Source organism: Xenopus laevis, chromosome 6S (genome assembly GCF_017654675.1).
Source record: "Xenopus laevis strain J_2021 chromosome 6S, Xenopus_laevis_v10.1, whole genome shotgun sequence".
NCBI lineage: Eukaryota > Metazoa > Chordata > Amphibia > Anura > Pipidae > Xenopus > Xenopus laevis.
This window is the reverse complement of record NC_054382.1, coordinates 117,123,896-117,149,350: the sequence shown is the minus strand read 5'-3', so window position 1 is coordinate 117,149,350 and position 25,455 is coordinate 117,123,896. Positions and strand designations below refer to the sequence as shown.

The window sequence follows — 25,455 nt, the reverse complement described above, 5'->3', positions numbered from 1 at the left end:
GTGCAAAGATGAAACAGGTAGGAGCAGGTACAGAGTCAGGAACAGGCAGGAGATGGCGCAGAGATGGGAACAAGCAGGACCAGTCAAGAGGAGCTAGAGCAACAGTTAAGAGCAAGTGTTTAAACTACAAAAACAAATGCTTGGGTCAGGAAGTGAGGTAGCAGAAGCGTGTATATGGGAAGAATTAGCTTAGACTTGCTGGCTGTTCACTTGGCCCAGTGTCATGGGAAAACTTGTTTTTTTTCCAAAATGCATCAGTTAATACTGCTGCTCCTGCAGACATCTGCACTGAAATAAATTTTTCAAAAGAGCAAACTGATTTTTTATATTTAATATTGAAATCTGACTTGGGGCTAGACATATTGTCATTTTCCCAGGTGCCCCCAGTCATGTGACTTGTGCTCTGATAAACTTCAGTCACTCTTCACTCTTGGAGTGATATCAACCCCTTTTCACCCCCAGCAGCCTAACGACAGAACAGTGGGAAGGTAACCAGATAACAGCTCCCTGGTAGATATAATAACCACCCTCAATAGTAAAAATCCATTTTCCACTGCCTGTTAGAAAGCAGTTCGGCTCTGTCTGAAAGCACATGACCAGGCAAAATTACCTGAGATGGCGCCTACACACCAATATTACAATAAAAAAATACACTTGTTGAGTTAGGTATTACATTTTACATGGTAGTGTAAACAGTGTAATTTAGAAATAAAAACACCACCATAAAAATCATGACAGGTTCCTGGCTTGACTCCAGAGTTAGAGTTATCTCTTAACATATCTTTCATATAAGAATAACTAATACTTTTAATTTATTCTGTTACTTTTGTAAACAAATAAATTTGTTCAAGAGACAAAATGTATCCCGGAATTTTATTTACCACAAGGCATTAATTGTCCAAAATATTCCCAGTCCTTAGTAACTATGTATCCTTGTCACTGGGGGAGTAGTACAGTTCCTTGAGTCTATCAAATTTACATCCCCATTCTTGGAGATAGTCATAATTTAAGTCTTCATCAACACTGGAGGTGTCCAGGGAACTGAGGCTCCCCGTTGGAGAACCTTGGCCTTCGGTGGAGTAATTATGAAGCAGGTCAAGTGGATGGCTTTTCATGTCATTATCTGCTGCCCAAATCATTTGGGGTGCATATACCTGAAAGCTGGGAGCTCTAGTCTCTGTAGATGTTTCTAACTTATGAAAAATGGCATTTCTCAGGGGACTTTCCTCTGATCGTTGATGTGACCTTGTAAGTGCAAAGTCATTAGCAGAAGAGCAGAGCTGCTGGGCATTTTCTCGGAGTGACCTTTTCGGTTTATGCTTATTGTATCCATTCTAAAAAAAAACAAAGAGCAAAGCTACCTTAGTGGGTTTAATAGAGACATTTTCCAAAAGTCAGTGGAACACAATATCTCACCCCATGGGCTGCAGTATGGCTGGCAATAAAGGAACACTGAAAATGTTTTTAAGTAATAAAAATATAATGCAATGTTGCCCTGCACTGGTAAAACTGATGTGTTTGCTTCAGAAACACTACTATTGTTCATATAAACAAGTTTCAATTGAAAAAGGCTATATGGCACAGGTTAAATAGTGGATAACAGATAACACCATTATGTTCTACAGAGCTTATCTGCTATTGCTTTGTAACCTGAGCCTTTTCTCCTGTGCATGGCTGCCCCCCATTGCTAGTTTAGCTAGTTTATTTATATAAACAATAGTAGTGTTTCTGAAGCAAACACAGCCGTTTTACCAGTGCAGGGCAACACTGCATTATATAATTTTTTTAACTTTAAAACACTTTCATTTTTTGACTTTACTGTTCCTTTAAGTTAGACTTTAGGTGAGCCAATAAAATTGAAGAATTAACATCCATTGCTCTCATGGAAATTGAGTAAACTGCCTGCCAATGGCAGATCATTTCTAGTGCCAAGTCCACCCTAGTAATAGGTCTTATTAATTAAGAAAATAAATAAATGTCTGTGTGCTCAGCTATTGAGGCTCTAAAACAGTGGTCCCCAACTTTTTTTTTACCTATCAGCCACATTCAAAGTTAAAAAGAGTTGGGAAGCAACACAAGCATGCAAAAAGTTCCTGGGGTGCCATATAAGGGCTGTGATTGGCCATTTGCTAGCTCCTACATGGACTGGCAGCCTACAGGAGACTCTGTTTGTCAGTACAACTGTTTTTTATGCAACAAAACTTGCCTCCAAGCCTGTAATTAAAAAATTAGCACCTGCTTTTAGGCCACTGGGAGCAACATCCAAGGGGTTGGTTGCTCACGAGCCACTCGTTGGGGACCACTGCTCTAAAGCATAGGGGTAAAGCTTTTGCCTGCCTAATGGAACAACAGAGGGGTTTCTCTGCGACATACATGAAGCTATTACAGGTTGGACCCACAGCAGCGTAGGGGAAAAACATAAATCGCAACGCATTATTAGATATTTTCAGAATATGTAAGTAGAGGCTGCTGTGGGACTATGGAAGTTGTAGCTCAAAAAAAGCTGCAATGGTGTGCCTTCTTCCCCAGGCATCTGGGGCAGTCGCAGAACTTCCGGGGGAGCAGGGGGTGCAATTAGACCAGGGCCCCCCAGCAGCTCGCGCACCACTGAAGCCGGGTGGAAAGTCACGTATGGAGGAGGTGGACATCCAGGGCCCACCCCCCGCTGGTTACGTTACTGATCAGGGGTCCACAGTACTCCAACTCAAGGGGGCATTTCCACAGAAGAGGCCCTAGTACAGTAAAAGATAAGTGCACAAACAGTGGCTGACTTTGTCCATGATATAAACCAGGGGTGTCCAAACTGCGGTCCGAGGGCCACATGCGGCCCAGGATGCATATGAATGCGGCCCAGCTTGGTTCCGGAGGAAACGTCATGTTGCAAAGGATATAGGAGGAGGAGGGACTCTGCCCATTGGCCAGTTAGTAATAATAATATAATAATAAGTTATTTAATATCCAGGTGTCCCATATTCCAATGTATAGCTCCATCTGGTTATCCAACTGGCATTGTAGTTCTTTTCTGTGTATTTCCATTACTTTTACAAATCAAACGTGTTTGTGTATTTCATTTGTGGCCCCAGACAATTTTTCTTTTTCCAATGTGGTGCGGCGAGCCAAAAGTTTGGACACCCCTGATATAAACACTAGCATCCTAGCAACTGGGAACTACAGTCCTTCAGCGGGTCGGGTCCCCCGCAGGTTACCAGCAAAAACCTGCGGTACACTGCGGGTAGAAGTTCTGAGACTTCTCAATAGCGATTTTTACTCCTTTTTTCTGATCACGTCTACTTCCGATGACGTCACTTCCGGTTTACAATGACAGCACTTCCTGATTCTTGATGGTCAGCGGGTCGCAGGTCCGGGTTGCGGATTGCAGGTTGCGGGTATGGGTCGGGTACGGGTTCCAAAAAATGGACCCCCGCAGGACTCTACTGGGAACTTGTCTTTATCTTTGTCCAATGTGCTTTTCTATATGACTTTAACAGACAGTGACAAGACACATTGAGATTAGCCAGTACTTACAATAGTCTTTGTATTCTTGTGGACTGCTTCGCCACTTGCTTTACTTGCTTTCTTCCAGCACTGAAAATAAAAGCAAACAGACTACACTTTTTTTTAACACTGTCCCCTTTCGACTCAAATAATGTCACTTGTGCAAAGGCAATTGGATGATTAAGTTTATGGTCCACGTAGCCATATTCAGGCATTTTGGCTAAAATTGCCATCACAACTCAACATTGATTATTTAAATAAAAAGTGTATAATATTTATTTTAATAGCAGTGCACACCCCATCCGTGCAAGGGCATAGATATAATACAAAAACAATAAGTCCTGATCAGGAATTTGGTCTTCACTCCAATACAAACCTATTGGAGCATGGTGCTTAAATATACATGGCATCATACTGACAAAGGGACTCCAAAACAAATAACAAATTAAGTCTAAACAAATGAAGTCTAGGTGCCTAGTTCAGTGCCATGTATATGTTAGGCATGGTTTAGTGTTCTATGATGGTACCAGATATAAAGAAGTTTGTGTATGTTTTCAATAAAGGCCTTCTGCATGGAATGGTTCTTAAGGTGGCCATAGACGTAACAATTACGATCTTTCTTGGAAAAGATCTTTCCAAGAAAGATCATTTGTTTCAGTATACACGTGTAGAGCTGCATCGTCATATATACAGGCACCCGATCAAAATGTTCCGTCCAGCACAATCGGTGAGCCGACCAATATCCAAGTCTTCTGCCGATATCGGTCGGCTCTTTTCCCACCAGGGCTGGAACTAGGGGTAGGCAGAGTAGGCTCGTGCCTAGGGCGCAAAGCTTGGGGGGCGCCCGGAACGTACATTTAAATGCTGCCTACCCCTGTCCAGTCTGTCGTTCTGTTCCGTGTACGCATGCGCCTATCTGACATCAGGGTGGCGTGCGCTGTGAGACTGCTTCCAGCACGCATGCGTGCACTTAAGTATGCGATCGGTCACGTATGCGCGCGCACAGTGAAGGGGGCAACGTAGCTGACCACTTACTTGGGGCGCCCAGCCCATCTGGCTCGGCCCTGTTTCCCACCATACATGCATCGAATATTGTATGAAAATTAGTTTTGTACAATATGATCTGTGTGTCTATGGCCACCTTTAGCGATCCAAGGATAATACTATACCCCTTGTACTGTACTGTGCAGAAATTAGTAGGATTATTACACCCACCCTCAAACCAACCCATGTCCGAACTGGGAATCAAACTGGGAATCAAAATAGATCCTGGTGTTTCAAGTACACAGACGTCCAAACATCCCCCCACCAGCCCTCTAAACAGTCACTGGCTATGGCATCTATCAGCAGTCCCTCTGGCCAGAATCAATAGATTGCCACTTTGGACTTGACTACAGATTGCCAGCCAGGGCTTAGACCAACCCAGTATCTGATTGAAGAAAAAGAGTATTTTGACAAATACAATTTCTGTTTCTATAAAAACATAAAATATTCGTCAATGCTAATATTTACCTGGTTGTGCTCTACTCCACTCTCCTCACTGAAAGTAATGACACTCTCCCTAATGTCCTCCCAGCTCTCACGCTCGGGGGGTATATGATAAACGCCACCTTTACGGAACTTGGAGCTTCCCCACTGACTCCACACTGTGTAGGATACCAACAAAGCTGCAAAAAAATGTTGAAAAAGAAACAAACAGCTTTAAAACGAACAATCATCCAAATTAGTTAGAAGAGTTCAGTGGCCAAGGTCTATTCTTAAACTTGCCAATCTGATTAAATGCTCTTTTCTCCAGAATGTAACCACGAGAATTCCTTCAATAACCTTTAAAGGGGTAGTTCACCTTTAAACACTTTTTTTTCAATTCAGTTGTTTTCCCCAAAAATAAAGACTTTTTTCAATTACTTTACATTATTTATTTTTTACTGTTTTTTCAAAATCTAAGTTTAAAGTTGAATATTCCTGTCTCTGGTGTTTGAGTCTGGCAGCTCAGTAATTCAGGTGCAGACTCTGAACTGTAACAATTTTGCAACATTTAGTTGATACATTTCTCAGCAGCATCTCTGGAGTATCAGCAACTATTGTGTCAATTCTAACAACTGCTTGCAATGAAACCCAGAGATTCTGCTCAGCAGGGACAAAGATAAGAAATGGATCAACTAAATGTATCAATTTAGAACAGTTTACAGGGTCGGCGACCCGCCCTCCCAGGGCTGCTTCAGAAGGTGAAAAATGACACTTTACACTTCAATATTAGAAAAACGGTCAGACATAGAAGATAGAAAGTTATTGGAAAAAGTCGTTATTTCTGGTGATCTATCTGAAAACAACTAGTTGTTTGAAGGTGAACAACCCCTTTAAGGAAACAGGAAAAAAAAGTTTCTATAACTTCCTTACTAACTGAAATAAAAATACATGTACTCTTCCTCTCCCATTTTAATTACTGTAATGGTCTCTTAAGGGACCTGCCAGGAGCAAAACTGATTTTGTGTCCCTTAACACTCCAGCATTTGTGCCTGTAGCATTGATAAATACATGCTATAGTCACATGGCAGACTTGTTACATCTAATGATTGTATCTAATACATGTTTAATGAAATCAAACATTAAAGGGATTCTGCCATGGTTTTTATGATGTATTTTTTATTTCTAAATGACACTGTTTACACTGCAAATAATTCACTCAACACTATAACATTTAATTCTTGAACCAGCAAGTGTATTTTTTTTATAAGTTGTAATATTGGTGTGTAGGTGCATCTCAGGACATTTTGCTGATCATGTGCTTTCAGAAAGAGCCAGTACTTTAGGATGGAACTGCTTTCTGGCAGGCTGTTGTTTCTACTACTCAATGTAACTGAATGTGTCACAGTGGGACCTGGATTTTCCTTTTTTTTTCTTCATTAAGTGCTGTTCCTAGATCTACCAGGCAGCTGTTATCTTGTGTTAGGAAACTGCTATCTGGTTACCTTCCCATTGTTCTGTTGTTGCTGGGGGGTGATATCACTCCAACTTGCAGTACAGCAGTAAAGAAGTACAGAGCACAAGTCACATGACTGGGGGCTGCTAGGAAACTGACAATATGTCCAACTCCATGTCATATTTCAAAATTAAATATAAACAAATCTGTTTGGTCTTTTGAGAAACGGATTTCAGTGCAGAATTCTGCTGGAGCAGCACTATTAACTGATGTGTTTTGAAAAAAACCCCCAAAAAAAACATTTTTTCCCATGACAGTATCCCTTTAAACAGCAGTTGGCTTATACTCGTGCCCTACCTATGAAGATAAGCAGACACATGCTGATGGCTAGAATTGATCCCGAGCTCAGGCCAATCATCCTGGCTGTATTTATCTGGATGCTTTCACATATTCTTCCTTTGTATCCATCTCTACACTGGCAAACATACTTCTGATGGGACTGAGCAACGCAAGTGCCTCCATTTCGGCAACTCCATCTCATACACGGGGATGGATAACATTGCTTCTGGCCAGTCATGTTATTTATAACTTCAACCTCACCTGCTGGGCACCTAAAAGGAAAAAAGCACATTGGTGTAAAATAACAATACAGGTACAGGTGTGGCTTTATTCTTCATGAACTGCTTCTCTCATCATGACCAAAGCTAATGTGGTTTCATCTTTCATAAGCAGGGCCATTATGGATCTATCCTATCAAACATGAACCACCAACAATATGGTTTCACAAAGAACAGCTATGTGGTTTCTTCCACCATGAATGTTGTTTAAAGGGGACCCGTCACCCAAAAAAATTATTCAAAATCCTATTTTATCACATTAGTCAAGCAAAATGGACTTTAATTACACTATATGAATTATTTGAATCTTTCTTCCTTCATTCTGGGAATTCATAATTATAACAATCAGGCAGGAGCCATTTTGTGGACACTGTTATTAAGACAAGCCTTGTATCATCTCAGAATCACCAGAATGGGGGACCTGATGTCCATCCCCATGCCCTGGCTACACAATTAAATGGTGAAGAGAACTGGGGGAATGTGTGGAGAGCAGTGACATCTAGGAAGTGCTGAATGGAAAGTGAAAGTAATTGCCTAAGGCATAGAGGAGGGGCAGACAATATTTGATTGACAGCTGAGATTTTTAAATAATCTTACAAAAGCTGTGAATGCTTTAATAAAAAATAGAAATTGGATTTCATGTTTAATTTGAAACATACTTTTAGGGGATTATTTACTAAACTACGAATGCAAAAATCATGAAAAATTTGTGATTTTTTTTTAATAAAATCAGACTTTTAAAAAATCACGATTTTTTCGGAATTTATTAAACGCTGAGGATGGAAAAGTCCAAATCTGAAAATCCGGCATCTCAGACCTGTCGAGGTTGCATATAAGTCAATGGGTGAATTCCCAATGATTTTTTGATGTACGCTGGGTTTTTGTACAATGCCACGAAGTTTATGGGGGAAAATTCCGAAAAAATCATGAAATTCGTGAAAATCGAATGAAAAAAAATTTCAAAAATTGGATTTTTTACCGCAAAGCAAATTTTCAGGAAAATGTAATAATAAATAAGTGTAAAAAACCCGAGCGGATTTGATCGGCATTTGTAGCAGAAAATATTGAGATAAATTCAGACTTTGTTAAAAAAAAACCTTTATTATACAGATTTTTGTGTCTAGGTGACAGGTCCATTTTAAATGCTTGGTTTTCATTGCAGTGTCACATTACATTGTGTATTATTCTCTGCTAAGTTTTTTTTCCAACTATCTAGGAAAGAATTTGGTCTTAAAGACTGATGATAAAACTATGCATTCACATGCCCGGGGTTTTACCAGTGAGCACCACGGAGTGATCCTCTCCTGTCTCCTTCTTTCTTTGCGCAACTGCGAGTGCTTATTAGAGTGGAAAGCCGAACTTTAACTAAAATGTCGGCTATTTCGTTCAACTGCGCATGCGTCTGCCCTGGGAAATTTGAAGAAAGAAGAAGCCAGAAGAGGATCGCTCCGTGGTGTTCACTGGTATAACCTTGGGCTGGTGCAGTTTTCTGCTGATAGGAGCACGGCCTGGGGTTTCAGGTAAGTCAATACAATCACTTGGCACCCCCTAGTGCACCAAGCCTTTCCTTCTATACGGGCAATGGCACACTGAATGTTTTGTCTCCAATGGTAAAGCTGCTGTCCGATGGGTAGGTCTTACCACCACCACCACCATTTCAATTATTGCCAGTGAAGAAGCTTTTCAGGAGATTTGTCGCTAGCGACAATTTATTGTGGGCGACAAAATCTCCCCGTCAGACAGCAGCCTAAATATGTGCTACTATGGGCTACAAAACATCTCTAGTTTCCTTCCCACTAGCAGTAATGTGAATCACCAGTAGGGAAATATAGGTTTGCTTCCACTCTCTGAAGTTGTGCAAAGTTACCTCTTGAGGAAGGTTTAGCTACTTTGCAACTTGTGTGTTTTCACAGCGATTTACATTACAGCCGGTGGGAAGGAAATTGGGACATGGTAGTGAAGATTTTCCACGGACCAAAAGATGTCCCAGTGCCATTGCCTTAAAGGAGAGGTAAAGGTTAAAATTAAGTCAGCTTTATCAGAAAGGTCTATATAAATACACCAATAAACCTTCAAAGTAATGCTGCTCTGAGTCCTCTGTCAAAAGAAAAGCAAAATGTCTTTCCTTCTATTGTGTACTCATGGGCTTCTGTAGCAGACTTCCTGTTTTCAGCATAAACCTCCAGGGCTAAGGCTTGAGCATGCTCAGTTTGCTCCTTTCTCCCTGCTGTAATGAGCTCAGAGCTATGAGCGAGCAGGGAGAGACTCAGGCAGGAAGTGATGTCACAACAAGCTAATATGGCAGCTGCTATCCTAAACAAACAGAGACAGTGTCTAGAGCTGTTTACTCGGGTATGGAAGAGCAATCTAAAGAATAAATATTGTGTGCTAGCTTACACTGTTGTGGCTAATCTATTGGCAATAAACTACCTTGGTAGCTTTCCTTCTCTTTTAAAGCTTATAGTGCCACAGAGACCTTTAATCCATGCAACTACGTTCATAAAGCCTAACAGTTAAAGACAGAATACCTGCACTCATATTTTCTCCATAAATCAATGCAGTTGAGTGGACTTTGACAGGGTTGACTCCTGCAGGCATCTGAAAGACATCCATGACTGACTCCCTGAACGCTGACAGTTGAGCTGTACCCATTCTCTAATCCGTCCATAGGAAGGTGGTGACCATTTAATCGAATATCACGGAGGCACCCTGCATAGAGATATTGTCAGTGCTTTATACGTTTTTTAAATTTTTGCCATTATTTTGGAAGTTATTTCACATTTCAAAGACAACCGAACTTCTTTAAAGTTTTTTTCTAACTATATTCTGAATGTTCCTTTTAATACAGTACAGGTATAGGACCTGTTATACAGAATACTCAGGACCAGGGGTTTTCCGGATAACGGATCTTTCCATAATTTGGATCTTCATACCTTAAGTCTACTAGAAAATCATGTAAACATTAAATAAACCCAATAGTCTGATTCTGCTTCCAATAAGGATTAATTATATCTTAGTTGGGATCAAGTTCAAGGTACTGTCTTATTATTACAGAGAAAAAGGAAACCATTTAAAAAAAAAATTGATTATTTGATTATAATGGGAGACATCCTTTCCATAATTCAGAACTTCTGAATAACGGGTTTCCGGATAACGGATACCATACTTGTACAAAACGCATTGCTCACTTACATTCAGATTTCAATATATAATGGACTTGCATCGCCATAGTGGCATCACTCACCCTGGAAATCATTCCTTCCTTCTTCAAGTGAGCTGGATCCCAACAAGATGGATGAAGAATCTACATCAAACAGCCGACTTGTCCCCATAACAGACGTTACCTCGTGATCTCCACCTCCCTTATTGATCATTAGAGTGAAGGAATTGTCATAACGCTCGAAGCTCAGAAGAATCCAACGGCCATGGTCTATCCTTAAACTTGGCAATCTGATTAAGTGCTCTCTTTCTCCAAAATTTAACCGCACAGCAAAATGACCTTCAACAACCTTCAAGGAAGCAGAAAAAAAGACTAAAATTCAAAATTTCTATTTTTTTTCACTAATCATATATATGTTTTTTTTATTTCTCTAAAACTCAGGATTTATTAAGTATACTACGAAAACCTCAAATACAAAACTGTGTCAAGAAGTCAATGGGAGCTGCACTGATCTAATTGAACCATTTTTAATCAATTCGGACAGGTTTTTGGATTTTTTTCACTAGTAATCGTGTGAAAAGGTTTTAGAGGTTTTCATATTTTTTTAGTGCAGCGTTCAGTACATTTGTGGGTTTAAAGAAATTATGTTAATTGTGGTTTCCAAAACATCTAAAACTGCTAAAATCGACCTTTAATAAATAGGCCTGTAAGGGTGCAAGGGAAATACAAATACATGTTCTTCCTCTCCCATTTTAATTACTGTAATGGTTTCCTAAGTGACCTCCCAGAAACCAAACTGACTCCACTTTATTTGATCATCATCGGTTACACTAAGGGTTAGTCCACACAAGCAGATTTGGGGGAGATTTAGTCACCTGGTGACTAATCGCCTCTTCTTCTGGGAGACAATCTCCCCCGAACTGCCTTCACGTGACTTCCCATCCGCTATAATGAAAAGTCGCCTGCGCTAAAGCAGATACTGCTCGATCGACATCTGGTCGACTTTCGGCCAGATATTGATCAGGGAAGCCCATTGGAGAGCCCCACACATGGGCCAATAAGCTGCCGACTCGGTCTGTAGGCAGCTTTTATCGGCCCGTGTGTGGCCAGCTAACTCACAGCTCTCTGCACTCACTTGTTCTTTCTTTCAACATCTCCTCTTTATTTCCCATCAACCAACCCAGACAGACAAGCTGGGCTGGTGCATTGACACTCAGTGGCGTAACTACCGGGGCAGCAGGGGGTGTGATTGGGCCGTGGCCCGCACCCCCTCAGGGCCCCCTGGCAGCTCACGCGCAATGAATCCCGTGCAGTTCCGGGCGTACAGAGGGGGGCCCGGCTGCGCGTCCTGCGCCAGGGCCCACCCCCCTCTAGTTACGTTACTGTTGACACTGCTGCAAATTGATAGGAGCATCTATAGGAGTAAATTTTGTCAATGAGTTCTCAACTTGACTGTTGCAGTTATAAATGAAGCTTAAAGGAGAAGGAAAGTCATCCTGCACTTGGGGGTGCCAAATGTTAGGCAATCACCCCCAAGTGATTGTATTTACTTACCTGAAACCCCCGGGCCGGTGCTCCTATCAGTTGAAAACTGCATCAGCCAGGGGTTATATCAGTGAGCACCACGGAGCAATCCTCTTCGCACCCCAAGTGCAGGATAACTTTCCTTCTCCTTTTATGTTTCCAGGGCACTGCGAGGTTCCTTAGCTGCTCTATATATACTGAGGTTCCTCAGGTAATATATATATATATATATATATATATATATATATATATATATATATATATATATATATATATATATATATATATATATATAAAGTATAATAATGATACTCACCTCTAGCCTCAAGAAGGCAGATTTGTTTGATGATACTAAGCTTAGGATAGTGCAGGAGGCCATGCGTGTGCGAACCATCAGCTGTACTGATAAACAGTGTAAGCTCAGCAAAACATGGAACTGGTAATGAATCCAACTTTTCTTTTCAAAGTTCCATTCCTGAAGGACTAGATGACAGAAAACATAGAAGAACCATTTTACCTGAATAACATATAATAAATAGGAAAAACTTTTAAATACCAGTTTAAAGAGCATCTTGGCACTGATCTAAAATAAGCTTTATCAAAGACCATACACATTCCATATTCCTAAAGTGCCACTATCTATAGCAGATTGGCCACAACCTTTCTTATTACCTTACAAAGCACATACTTTAAATATACAGGTATGGGACCTGTTACCCAAAATGCTCAAGACATGGCTTTTTTTCAGATCTTTCTGTAATTTGGATCTCCATACTTTAATCTACTAAAAAAATAATTTAAACATTAAATAAACCAAAAAAAACTTTTGGAGCAGGCACTCAATGAAGGCAATCTTCCACCAGGCAAATAGATTCAAAGTGAGGAGTTTATTGTGTCCACAGCCTTACGTGTAAGATCACAAAAGTCTTTTTTGGTTTATCCGCTTCCCGTACTGAGGGCTCAGGGCGGTGCACCAGGGCCTCTACCTTTGTGTGGTGAGTCATCAATTTCTACTCACAGACCTTAATCTACAGAATTATTATTATTATTATTATTATTATTATTATTAAAGGGCATGTAAAGGCAAAAAATAAAAGCCCATTTTTACTTTCTTTAATGAAAAAGAAACCTATCTCCAATATACTTTAATTAAAAAATGTGTACCGTTTTTATAAGAAACCTGACTGTATGCAGTGAAATTCTCCCTTCATTTACTGCTGTGGATAGGAATTGTCAGATGGTCCCTAACTGCTGAGCAGGGAAACATTCATACTTATGAACAGCAGGGGGAGCCCCCGCCTTACTTCCCAGCCATGCAGAACTCAAGTAGCTTTGTTTATGATGATCCCTAAGCAGCCCAGACCACACTGAGCATGTGCACAGTCTTAGTCTTGCAAAGATGTTTAACAAAGTTACAAGATGGTGACCCCCTGTAGCCAACTTTGAAAGCATAAATTATTTGTTTGATTAGGCTTGTGTGTAGTAAGTTCATGTTTATATTTAGTATACAAAATACAGCATTTCTAGCCTTATTCTATTTTAGACTTTACATGCCCTAAATAAAACAAAACAGGATTATTTAAACTCCAATAAGGTTTAATTATATCTTATTTGGGACCAAATACAAAGTTTGATTAGTATTATTAATACAGAGAAAAAGGGAATGTTTGGAGATGACCTTCCTGTAATTTTGAGCTTTCTGGATAATGGGTTTCTGCATAACAGATCCTATCAGTGGCGCGTTAATTTAAAGGAGAAAAACGGGAAGGGGACATTTTAATACTATAGAGAAAGCTGACCTGCTAGTCTGTTTCCTCTATAGTTACACCACTGCATCCTATACTTATATATATGTTGATTCTAGAGCAGACACACGGTAGGTACATGAATTATTGTTGGCACCTGTCTCACAGTTGTCACCATGATAACCTGGGTGGCAATCGCATCTGACGGAGTTCAAGTCACTTATGCAGAAGCCATGGCCTCCACATGGGGGAGATCCAGTCACCGTGCACAGCCCATCAGTCATGGTGCATCCTGGGATACTGTTTAATGACTCCAGTGGCTGCTCCAAATCATAAAACTGTAAAAAAACAAAGCAAATTTTATAATCAGCGTTTACCAACTAAACTCAGAAAGAGAAAAAAAAAGACATTACATCATGAGAATTAATATATATATATTAACATTGTAATTAACATTAATCATATTCTGTAATATGAATTTTATGAAATGTCATTATACAGAAAACCAATTTAAAAATTTAAAAAAAAAATGGAAAGTCATTTTCAGGTGAGTCTCATTAAAATGATAAAACTGGAAGAAAATAAAAAGGTCATATTGTACCAGGCAGTGGCTGTAATTTTTAGGTCACTAGTGGACTATATATATGATATTTAATTCATTATGGGAAAGGTACCTTTCCATCCAATTTTATGAGGCAATTAACTGATAATTTGCATATGTACCTTGCTGTCCACCTTTAGATTCCGGAGGCAGCCAATAAATCCGATGAACTGAAGTGCAGGATGGAGGGTCGGTAGAACATATTTCACGCCTCCAAGTTGCAGAGTTTGGTGAACATCAAGAAACCTGATAAAAGGAATCAGGGAAACAGACCTGCTATAAAAATGAATTCATATCAAACTTAGCATGTATATGATTATTTCTCTATATTGATCTATTTGAGTCTAGGCAACAGATTTAGGTTAGGGCAAAATTACATATGCCTGGGCCGCAAACATCACAGGTCCCCTTGGGTAAAAGTATAAAAAAAATGATATTGTCTTACAACTGATTTTTTTCAGAACATTTATTAAAGGAGAACTATCGCGAAAATTTAATATAAGCTTCATCATACTGAAATAAGAAACTTTCTAAATACAGTCAATTAAATATTCTGCATCGTTTCTGAAATAATCAAGTTCATGTTCAATATTCCTCTCTCAGCATCTGTATCTCTTCATTCTGTCTTCATGCAGCAGTTGGGTGTCAGATATTCACTGACAGTTAGATCCAATATATCTTATGGGGGGACGCCTTTCCTAGCAGATGAATTAGAGCTCACTCAAATAACTGATTCCAGTACAAACAACATCTAACAAATTAACTGCCTTTTGCACAAATTCTGCATGTAGAGAGACATGATGTCTGGTGATTTTAATAGAGTGAGCTCTAATACATCTTCTAGGCAAAAGGAGCCCCACTATAAGATAAATTGGATCTAACTGTCAATGATTAGCTGACACCCAACTGCTGCATGAAGACAGAATGAAGAGAAACAAATGCTGAGAGAGGGAAAGTGATGATAAACTTGTATATTTATTGTATTTAGAAAACTTCTTATTTCATTATGATGAAGCTTATATTAAAGGGCATGTAAAGGCAAAAAAATAAAATCACATTTTTACTTTCTTTAATGAAAAAGAAACCTATCTCCAATATACTTTAATTAAAAAATGTGTACCGTTTTTATAAGAAACCTGAGTGTATGCAGTGAAATTCTCCCTTCATTTACTGCTGTGGATAGGAATTGTCAGATGGTCCCTAACTGCTGAGCAAGGAAACAATCATACTTATGTACAGCAGGGGGAGCCCCCGCCTTACTTCCCAGCCATGCAGAACTCAAGCAGCTTTGTTTATGATGATCCCTAAGCAGCCCAGACCACACTGAGCATGTGCACAGTCTTAGTCTTGCAAAGATGTTTAACAAAGTTACAAGATGGTGACCCCCTGTAGCCAACTTTGAAAGCATAAATTATTTGTTTGATTAGGCTTGTGGTGCAGTAAGTTCATGTTTATATTTAGTATACAAAATACAGCATTTCTAGCCTTATTCTATTTTAGACTTTACATGCCCTTTAAATTTTCATTTTTGTGATAGTTCCCCTTTAACGATGTCCAGCTTTTGGCCCTCTAGTGGTTGAAGTGTAGTGGGGAGGTCAGTGTGGAGGTCTGCAGGTTACACATCCCAGATGTATGTAATTCTTCTCTTTCCCATAGGAGCCCCCTAAACTGTGAATGGCCTCTGATACGTTGAATAGCCAAAATCTAATACATTTTAGAAAGAAAATAATAACCTGCACAGGAATTAATATTTATTGCTCACCTCTTGCTCCCGGGAGTTTCTGCTGAAACTTCACAAGACGATCGATCATGGAGAAGCTGCTGAATGCCGTCTGCTTCATTCGCGAGGGCATCTGAACAATGATCAAGGATCATCTTCACTTTCTGAGCCCAAATACAGAAATCGTTAAACAGGTAATTGTTGTTAATATGGCATCATTATGATATAGTGCCAGTGTAGGTGTAAAACGTTTCGCCAAAAAAGCCAAGAGTTGGGCAACTTCTAGTTGTAATTGAACTAGATCTCTTGCCATTCAGCCATGGGCATCCATCTTCATCCACGCTGACTGCTTACAGAATAGGTGTGTGTGTAAAGAATGTTGTATAAACCCTGGCACCCAGGGAACGAGTGTATAACAAGTAAATATGCTATAAACGTACCTTCCCATTGCTCTCAATTCTTATGTTATGCCAACGTTGGTCGGCCAAATTTTTTTTAGTGCTAAACTGAAGGAGCAGTGGTCCAGAGCCATGGTTAATGAGCAACAAAGGAGACCCATTTTGAAGTTCTGTATTAAAAAAAAAAAGTTATAGTGCTTTTTGAATTACTTATATTAGCTATAGGCAATAATGTACCTCCTGGTGTAAAATAAATGGTATCGAGTCACAAGAGGAGAAGTGGAGGTCAAGTGCTTTATATAGATCCTAAAACTTCAAGGTTGTTTCAAATATTTAAAATGTACGGTGGGTTCTATATTATTCCTTATAATAAGGCTGAATTAAAGGAACAGTAACACCAAAAAATGTATGTGTTTTAAAGTAATGAAAATATCATGTAGTATTGCTCTGCACTTGATCTGTTTGCTTCAGAAACACTACTATAGTTCATATAAACAAGCTGCTGTGTAGCAATGGTGGAAATTGAAAAAAGTCTATATGGCACAGGTTAAATAGTGGATAACAGATAACACCATTATGTTCTACAGAGCTTGTCTGCTATCTGCTGTGTAACCTGAGCCTTTTCTCCTTTGAATGGCTGCCCCCATTGCTACACAGCAGCTTATTTATATAAACAATAGTAGTGTTTCTGAAGCAAACACACCCGTTTTACCAGTGCAGGGCAACACCGCATTTTATTTTTATTACTTTAAAATAATTAAATTTTTTTGATGTTACTGGTCCTTTAAGTGCCTCACAGGCCTGGACCTGAAAATTATAATGCTTCTCACAAATAAAATCTAATATATACCTGTACATAGACCATGATCTGCATTAAACGGAGTGAGTCATGCATAAAAACAATAATTTTCATATATAGATATATATATATATATATATATATATATATATATATATTTATATATATATAAATATAATGTTGGTCAAGTTCTGTGCTTCTTATAGTAGAGTCCTGCATCAGGTCGGGTACCCGCGGAATACCCACAATATGATTGGGACTCGGGCAGATAACTCTTCATTTGCCCAGTGAGCGGGTGCCCCGCGGGTACCCGATCCTTTGCAGTGTGTGGGGGGGGCTACAAGTGGCCAATGCAGGGGAAACAGCAAAAAATCCAAGCATACTAATGGTTAAAGACACTCGCTGTGATGTCACTTGGGGTCGGCACGACTCGTGACAAACACTGTGGCAGCAGGTCGGGTGAAAATTTGTGGAGTTGCAAAGGCAGGTAAGCGGGTCCATGTCAGGCTTGGGGAAAGCAGGTATGTGTTGGGTGCAAGTTTTAAAAAACAGACCAGTGCAGGTCTCTATTTTATAGTATGAATTTTGCACCAACAGCGCCATCTGCTGGTCAGTTTTCTGACTGTAATCCAGGTAGCAGAGCGGATCAGAAGTAAAGGTGGCCATACACTTTAAGATCCGCTCATTTGGCAAGGTCGACAACCGAGCGGATCTTAACCTGATATGCCCACAAACGACTGGGCGATATCGGATGAATCCGAACGTTCGGCCTTGGGGCTGAACTATCGGATTACAATACTGAGAATGGGCTCCAACGGGTCACAGGACCAAATCAACTAGCTGATACGGTCCTGGATCGTACAAAATTTGACCGATCGATATCTGGCTGGTTTTTGGCCTGATATCGATCGTGAAGACCCCTCGGAAGGCCCCCCCACATAGGCAGATAAGCTGCCGAATTGGTCTAAAGGACCGATATCGGCAGCTTTAATCTGCCCGTGTATGGCCACCTTAAGAAATGGTAGTTCTGGAGTTGCTCTATGTTATCTGAGGTTTCTGATGTCTTTGCTAAACAGAGCAACATCATAACAGTTCCTTTTCTTTCTTCTAACAACTTCTTCTGATTGGATCACAATCAAAAGACTAACCAGCAGATGGCACTGTTGCTACAAAATTCATTATATTAAAAAACTACTGTCAAAAAATAAAAGTGTTTTAAAGTAATGAAAATATAATGCAGTGTTGCCCTGCACTGGTAAAACTGATGTATTTGCTTAAGAAACACTACTATTGTTTATATAAATAAGCTGCTGTGTAGCCATGGGGTCAGCCATTCAAAAGAGAAAAAGCTCAAGTTACACAGCAGATAGCAGATAAGCTCTGTCTGTCTAATGGTGTTATCTGTTATCCATTAGTTAACCTGTGCCATATAGCCTTTTTTCAATTTCCGCCATTGCTCCACAGCAGCTTTTTTATATGAACTATAGTAGTGTTTCTGAAGTAAACACATCAGTTTTACCAGTGCAGGGCAACACTACATTATATTTTCATTACTTTAAACCACTTACATTTTTTGGTGTTACTGTTCCTTTAACAGTACATATTTTTTGATAATATCTTTTTACAAATGCAATTTTGCTTTAAAGGTTTACATCCCCCTTAACCCTAGGGTTACTGACACTCTGCAAGAGAGCTGCTAATGGTTGAAAATGGTTTGTAGGATGGGTATTATAAAGAGAGAAAAAGATAGAAATGAGTTTGTAACCTTACCCAAAGCAATGAAGTCCTCTGTTTGTCCATACTTGCTGGGTGACATAGGGCCATTAAATAGTAGAAGGCCGTTTCCTTTCTCAGTAATAAAATCCAAGGAGATTTGGTTCTCATAACAAAGAACCATAGGGGGAAACCAGGCATAACCCTGCCCCATGAAGGTGTGTTTGGTTTGCTGGCATTCTGGTCCATGGAAAGGCAAGGGGCACTCACACCTATAGAAGATAAAAATGTAATTAGAAGGATTAGAGGTACAACGCCTCTTACCAACACATTTGCCTTCTGTTACAGATGAAAAATTATACAACCTGCCAGGCCCGGATTTTGGCACTGGGTACTTCTAGGCCACAAGGGTCCTTGCGCCCCTTCCCCTCTGCAAGCAAACACTCACATGAGCCAGAGCACTGGCACTTAGGGGTAGATTTATCAAAGAGTGACGTTAGAGATCACTACAGTCTGCGGAGTGAAATACCGCCTCTCTCCATTCATTTCTATGGGATTTTTAAAGGTGTATTTATCAAATGGTGATAGTGAAAGTTCACCATTTGATAAATACGCCATAGAAATGAATGCAGAGAGGCGGAATTTCACTCTGTGGACTGTGGAGATCTCAAACTCTTTGATAAATCTACCCTTTAGAATGTGGCTGCCCCTAAAACCTTTGCCGCCTTTGTGGCCTCACCACAAATCTGCCGCCTGCTCTCCAGGTAGCGCAAACCGTGCTGACAGCTGCAAACAAGCTTTTTTCTGGAGCTGCTGGCAACGATGATGGTCCTCTTGGCTTCTTTCAAGTCAATGTGAAGCCACCAATGGCAAGCAGCAGTATTTTGATTGCAAACGCACATAGAGGTTATCAGAAGTGTTGGGCTTAGGGTTGCCACCTGTCCAGATCTGACCCGAACTGCCCGGTTTTCAGAAGGGCTGCCCGGGTCAAGACAGTATGGCTGGTTTTCCTTTTTTTGGATCTCCCCTGACATGACATGGTGATCAGCCAATCTCTGATCACATCATAGCCCCGTCCACATGATATAGCACCACCCGCAATGTCACTGATCTGCCCAGTGACATCATGGCCCTGCACCCTGGCAACCCTAGCTGCACTGGAGGACCTTACCCCAAGAGCTCACTCCCTGCCATGCCAATGCCAAACTCCCAAACACATGCCCCCCTATGCCAATGCCCAGTTTCCCCAGTAATTAAAGCTAATATAATACTCCCATCTCCACTGTCGGTTTCCCCTGGCCATAAGCATAAAACACCCGAGAGGAGCTTCAATGAGTCTAAGGGAATTCTACCAGTATCTGAGTGGGCCGGTCCAACCCTAATCAGTGGTGAATGACCACATCTGAGTTCTGGCAAATGGCAAAGTGCCAAAAACATGATGAATTAATTTTTCAATGCATTTTATCTTGTGCAGTCATTACCATTAATGTATGAATATAACCAAGGCATCCACTTTTGAATATGAGAAGAATTTACCTGTAGCCCAGGTCGTCGTCAACACAGATGCCTCCATTTAGACAGGGGTTTCTTCCATAGGAGGAACAGGAGAGGTGCTGATGCTCTCGGGAAGGGCAGGAGCATTGAGATTTAGTCAGTATGGTCACTGAACCAAAGGAGACACTTCCTGCTGTTATCATGGTGGTTGCTTGTTTGTATGAGCTTCTTACTAAACATCCAGACTTGTGACTGCACTTAGCATTTTCACATTCATATTCGCCAATCTGTGTCACCTGGACATCCAATGTGGATTCTATCTGTGAAAAAATACAAATCATCTGAAGATCCATCCAGAAGGGGAAAATTACACAGAATGGGTTGAAAAAATACCAAAGTCATGTTATGCTTGTCCTATTTAAATGGTCTCCCCCATAAATGCTGTGTTTAATTTTGTATAGTATAATATAAAATCAGATATAAATGATTATATAAATATATTCTTATATGTTGTTGCTCGTCTACCCATATGATTCTCTACTAGGGATGTGATTCTCACCCACAATGAGTAAGTCTCTCTTGGATTTAAATAAATACTTACTCAAATAGAGCCGAAGTTCCCCCTGGGCCTGACTTGAACCATTCAGATTCACTCAGGATATTGACCAGCCAGCTTTATTTGAGGTATAGATTAATACAGAGTATTACAATACAGGGTATTAAATAATAGCTCATACGTCCTGAAAGCTCGAGGACATGGAGGGAACAATTAGCAATGCTACAATTTAACCATTTCTTCTTCCATGGCGGTGGCATCCAATCATCATTCTTGTTTTAGCATAACTATTTCCATCTAAGGGCCAGACTCACAGTCTCAGTACAATAGCCAAATAAGGTGCATGTACTATGTCAGCACAGTGTCCAGAATGATATCGGTGCTGTGGTTTCTGAAACTATGGGGGAAATTTACTAAGCGCTGAAAATTCGCCAGCGATGGCTTCGCAGGCAGCGCAACACTTCTGCCATGCGAAGTTGCGTCCAGGGCGCCGAACGCTGGCGAAGTTGCACTAGAGTTAATTCGGCAAGCAGAGCGAAGTTGTGCTAGTGTTGGCTAATTTAAATACAGCGGGAAGTCAATGTTTAATGGACGTATATGTTGCGTCAAATACATTACATTACACAAGCCCAGGGAACCTTAATAAAAGAAAATAGATTTGTTTTATTGCCCTACACATGAGCTCAGTGTATAGTTTATGTGCCATATGTTAGGACATGTATGGGGGAGCCCAGGTACAGACTTTTGAAGCCTATCACCCTAAAATAGGGAAAAGACGCCAGCGTTTTTGGGACTTGGAAAAATTTTCAACAAAATATTGAGGAAGCCCTATACACTCATTTGCACTACGCCTGGTCTGAGCTGGCGAAGGCAAGTCGGGCAGAACATGGAACGTTTAGTAAAATAGTGCATCTTTGTGGCGTTACGTCCATTCGCCAGAGCGCAAATTCGCCAGGTGTAAGAGTGCAAACTAACGCTAGATTCTATCTCCTTCACTAGCGAATTTACACCAGCACCCGTTGATCGGCGAAGTTCCAAAAATTTGTCAACATAGCAGTTCGATATTAGTGTTATGTTCTGTAATCTTTGTTCTTTTTATAATAACCACTTATATGGCTTAAATCTAAAACCCAGATATCTACAATGCTTGTTCAAGAAATCATGCTCTCACCATATAGAACTACCTATGCTACTTTGCTGGCCTCAAAATATGTGTTTGCATGCATGAGCACACACCTTAGAGGGAACATTGAACACAGGCAAGTGCCATGGACACATCAAAGGAACTGTACAAATGAATAAGACTTTTGCTCCCTTACAACATAAAAACACACCCATCTGCTCAAGATCTATGGAAACCTTATTTACTTATGAGCCACATTCAAATGTAAAAAGAGTTGTGGAGCAACGCAAGCATGAAGGAGACCCTGGGGATGTCAAGTAAGGGCTGTGATTGGCTATTGGTAGCCCCTTTTTGGACTGTGAGCTACAGGAGACTCTGTTTGACAGTACACCTGGTTTTTATACAACCAAAACTTGCCTCCAAGCCTGGAATTCAAACATAAGCATCTGCTTTGAGCCCACTGACAGCAACATCCAAGGGGTTGGAGAGTAACATGTTGCTCACGAGCCACTGGTTGGGGATCACTGGTCTAAGGCAATGGTTGCAAAATTGTGAGGCAGGTCTCCCTAGTAGAGCCTGGAGCAGTGACAAGGAAAGATATTAGGGGAGTATGGTCTCTGAAAGCTCAGGCAGAAGGTCAAGTAGGGTAAGATTAAAAACGTATTTGCTGTTCTAGATACTGTTTGAACTATGACCAATGGCTGATAGCAGTAATATTTTCTGTATCTGTCACCTTGTTATGAATTACTGGGGCCCTGAGCACAAAATGGTCCTTGAAGGAGCGTGGGAAGCAAGGGAGTCCAGGGCAGCACTAAAGATTTTGCTGTTGGGAGCATTTAAAACACATATAACACCTTCTCTCTAGATGAAGCCACAATCCCATTCAGTTTCTCTGCTTGATGACTGGTGTCCCCAGACACTGCAAACCAAATGTCCGTACAGCCCGAAAGACCTGGGGTGTTCAACACACTAAATATATGAATGTTGTCCGGCTGGGCTTGAAGGATTTCCGAGAGTAAATACTTCATCAGCTCATATTTACTGATTTTATCTGGTGGCCGCAGGACAAAGTCTTCTGCAGTCAAGCCTGGAAATACAAAATAAATAACATGGATGAATCAGGTTTGATGCAATTCCCGCATTCATCACAAAACCGTTGTACACAACCTCTAACCCAACAGTTGAACTACAACCTCTAGAATTTGGGGGCAGGAGATCAAAGGTTGAAGGGTGTAGATGCCTGCCATAGACTAATATACTGTGTGTCAATTCACATGACAGGTCTTCAATCTCCTCACCTGATATTCTTACAGCTACAGCATTCAGAGCAGCTTCTTCTGTGATATCATGTACTACAATCTTTACAGTTGATATCACATCTGGCCAGATTCCATCGGACACTTTTACTCTTAGCTTATAGACACCAGGCAGGGCTCCCTCTTTCATAGTCAGCAGCCCCGTGGCTTCATTAAGGGAGAAGACTCTAGGACAGAAGGGAGAGTGATGGGAAGGGGATCAGAGCCATGGATCAAAATGTCACAAAGAGATTTTAGAATTGGCGCCACATTGACTATATTTACATTATGAAACCCAGGGTGCTGATATAGCAAGTACTAAGTAAAGCAGATGGTGCGACAACCTGGAGCTCAAAGATGCATGTAATTGAGTTAATCAGAATGATTTAACTTACTACCAGCTACATAATACATGGAATATTACATAACATTTCCACTTAAAGCCATTGCCAACTCAAGAGAATATCACACTATAATTACTCAGGTGCAGAGGCAGGAGCATCAGAATCTTGTCTTCCCACTTGCCTTCTTAAGGTACAGTGTGTTCTTAAGTTAATGAGTATATAATGAAAAAAATATGCTAATTGGTATGTTCTCTGATATTGGGTAGGGCACATGATTTTATGATTTTAATATTGTCTGTATGGGTGAATCATGGTGCTGCAAACATCCTTGCCATTCTAAGTTTTTTTTATATTTGAATTGGAAATGCTAGTGTAGAGTACTAGATCGCCTAGAAAATTGGGGGGGGGGGGGTTCTCAAGAACGCATAAGTCAGTGTCCCTGAGTCATCCACACTAGACAGCATTAGCTAAGATTCACCCATTAATAGAGCTGGGTCAAGTAGTATTGCCATTCAAGACAACATGTGATGCGTCTTTAAAGGGATCCTTTCATCAGAAAACATGTTTTTTTCAAAACACATCAGTTAATATTGGTACTCCAGCTGAATTCTGCACTGAAATCCAGTGACATTGACCAGGGGCAGCTGGGAAATTGACAATATGTCTAGCCCCATGTCAGATTTCAAAATTGAATATAAAAAAATCTGTTTGCTCTTTTGAGAAATTCTCAAAAGAGCAAACAGATTTTTTTATATTCAATTTTGAAATCTGACATGGGGCTAGACATATTGTCAATTTCCCAGCTGCCCCTGGTCAATGTAACTGGAGTCTCAGTGGAACATGGGATTTTACTATGGGGTGTTGTTCTTAGATCTACCAGGCAGCTGTTATCTTGTGTTAGGGAGCTGCTATCTGGTTACCTTCCCATTGTTCTGTTGTTAGGCTGCTGGGGGGGGGAGGGGTGATATCACTCCAACTTGCAGTACAGCAGTAAAGAGTGATTGAAGTTTATCAGAGCACAAGTCACATGACTTGGGGCAGCTGGGAAATTGACAATATGTCTAGCCCCATGTCAGATTTCAATATTGAATATAAAAAAAATCTGTTTGCTCTTTTGAGAAATGGATTTCAGTCCAGACTTCTGCTGGAGCAGCACTATTAACTGATTCATTTTGATTTTTTTTTTCCCATGACAGTATCCCTTTAAGTAACAGTTACACTAAAAAAGGGTTTTAATGTAGTGTTACACTGCACTGGTAAAACTGGTGTGTGTGCTTCAAGCATTACTGAAGCTCTGTAGTATACAATGGGATTCTTCAGTACTTACCTGACTGTGTATCCTGTGCTTAAATGGCTGCCCCCATGGCTACACAGCAGCTTGTTTATATAAACTATAGTAGAGTTTCTGAAGCAAACACATCAGTTTTACCAGTGCAGGGCAACACTACATTATATTGTCATTCGTTTAAAGACCATGTAAAGTCTAAAATAGAATAAGGCTAGAAATGCTGTATTTTGTAAACTAAATATAAACATGAACTTACTGCACCACAAGCCTAATCAAACAAATAATTTATGCTTTCAAAGTTGGCTACAGGGGGTCACCATCTTGTAACTTTGTTAAACATCTTTGCAAGACTAAGACTGTGCACATGCTCAGTGTGGTCTGGGCTGCTTAGGGATCATCATAAACAAAGCTGCTTGAGTTCTGCATGGCTGGGAAGTAAGGCGGGGGCTCCCCCTGCTGTTCATAAATATGATTGTTTCCCTGCTCAGCAGTTAGGGACCGTCTGACAATTCCTATCCACAGCAGTAAATGAAGGGAGAATTTCACTGCATACAGTCAGGTTTCTTATAAAAACGGTTCACATTTTTTAATTAAAGTATATTGGAGATAGGTTTCTTTTTCATTAAAGAAAGTAAAAATGGGATTTTATTTTTTCGCCTTTAC

At 40.4% G+C, this 25,455-nt stretch overlaps 1 protein-coding gene across 2 annotated transcripts in view; it reads right to left on the bottom strand.

The window, feature by feature from the left end:
* Positions 1–854: 854 nt before the first annotated feature.
* LOC108719749 (neural-cadherin) overlaps positions 855–25,455 on the bottom strand; it is a 61,752-nt gene continuing 37,151 nt past the window's right edge. The window contains exons 20-34 of one of the 2 annotated variants that reach the window (XM_041567944.1): positions 23,164–23,348; positions 22,720–22,952; positions 20,229–20,506; positions 18,750–18,964; positions 16,223–16,350; positions 15,825–15,946; positions 14,185–14,308; positions 13,619–13,799; positions 12,033–12,199; positions 10,277–10,541; positions 9,561–9,741; positions 6,773–7,026; positions 5,008–5,162; positions 3,526–3,606; positions 855–1,334 (exon numbers count right to left, since the gene is read on the bottom strand). In XM_041567944.1, the coding sequence (XP_041423878.1) occupies positions 924–1,334; positions 3,526–3,606; positions 5,008–5,162; positions 6,773–7,026; positions 9,561–9,741; positions 10,277–10,541; positions 12,033–12,199; positions 13,619–13,799; positions 14,185–14,308; positions 15,825–15,946; positions 16,223–16,350; positions 18,750–18,964; positions 20,229–20,506; positions 22,720–22,952; positions 23,164–23,348 (2,980 nt within the window). In that variant the 3' untranslated portion in view covers positions 855–923. The remainder of the gene's footprint in view (positions 1,335–3,525; positions 3,607–5,007; positions 5,163–6,772; positions 7,027–9,560; positions 9,742–10,276; positions 10,542–12,032; positions 12,200–13,618; positions 13,800–14,184; positions 14,309–15,824; positions 15,947–16,222; positions 16,351–18,749; positions 18,965–20,228; positions 20,507–22,719; positions 22,953–23,163; positions 23,349–25,455) is intronic. The other variant, XM_041567945.1, reaches the window with a different exon arrangement.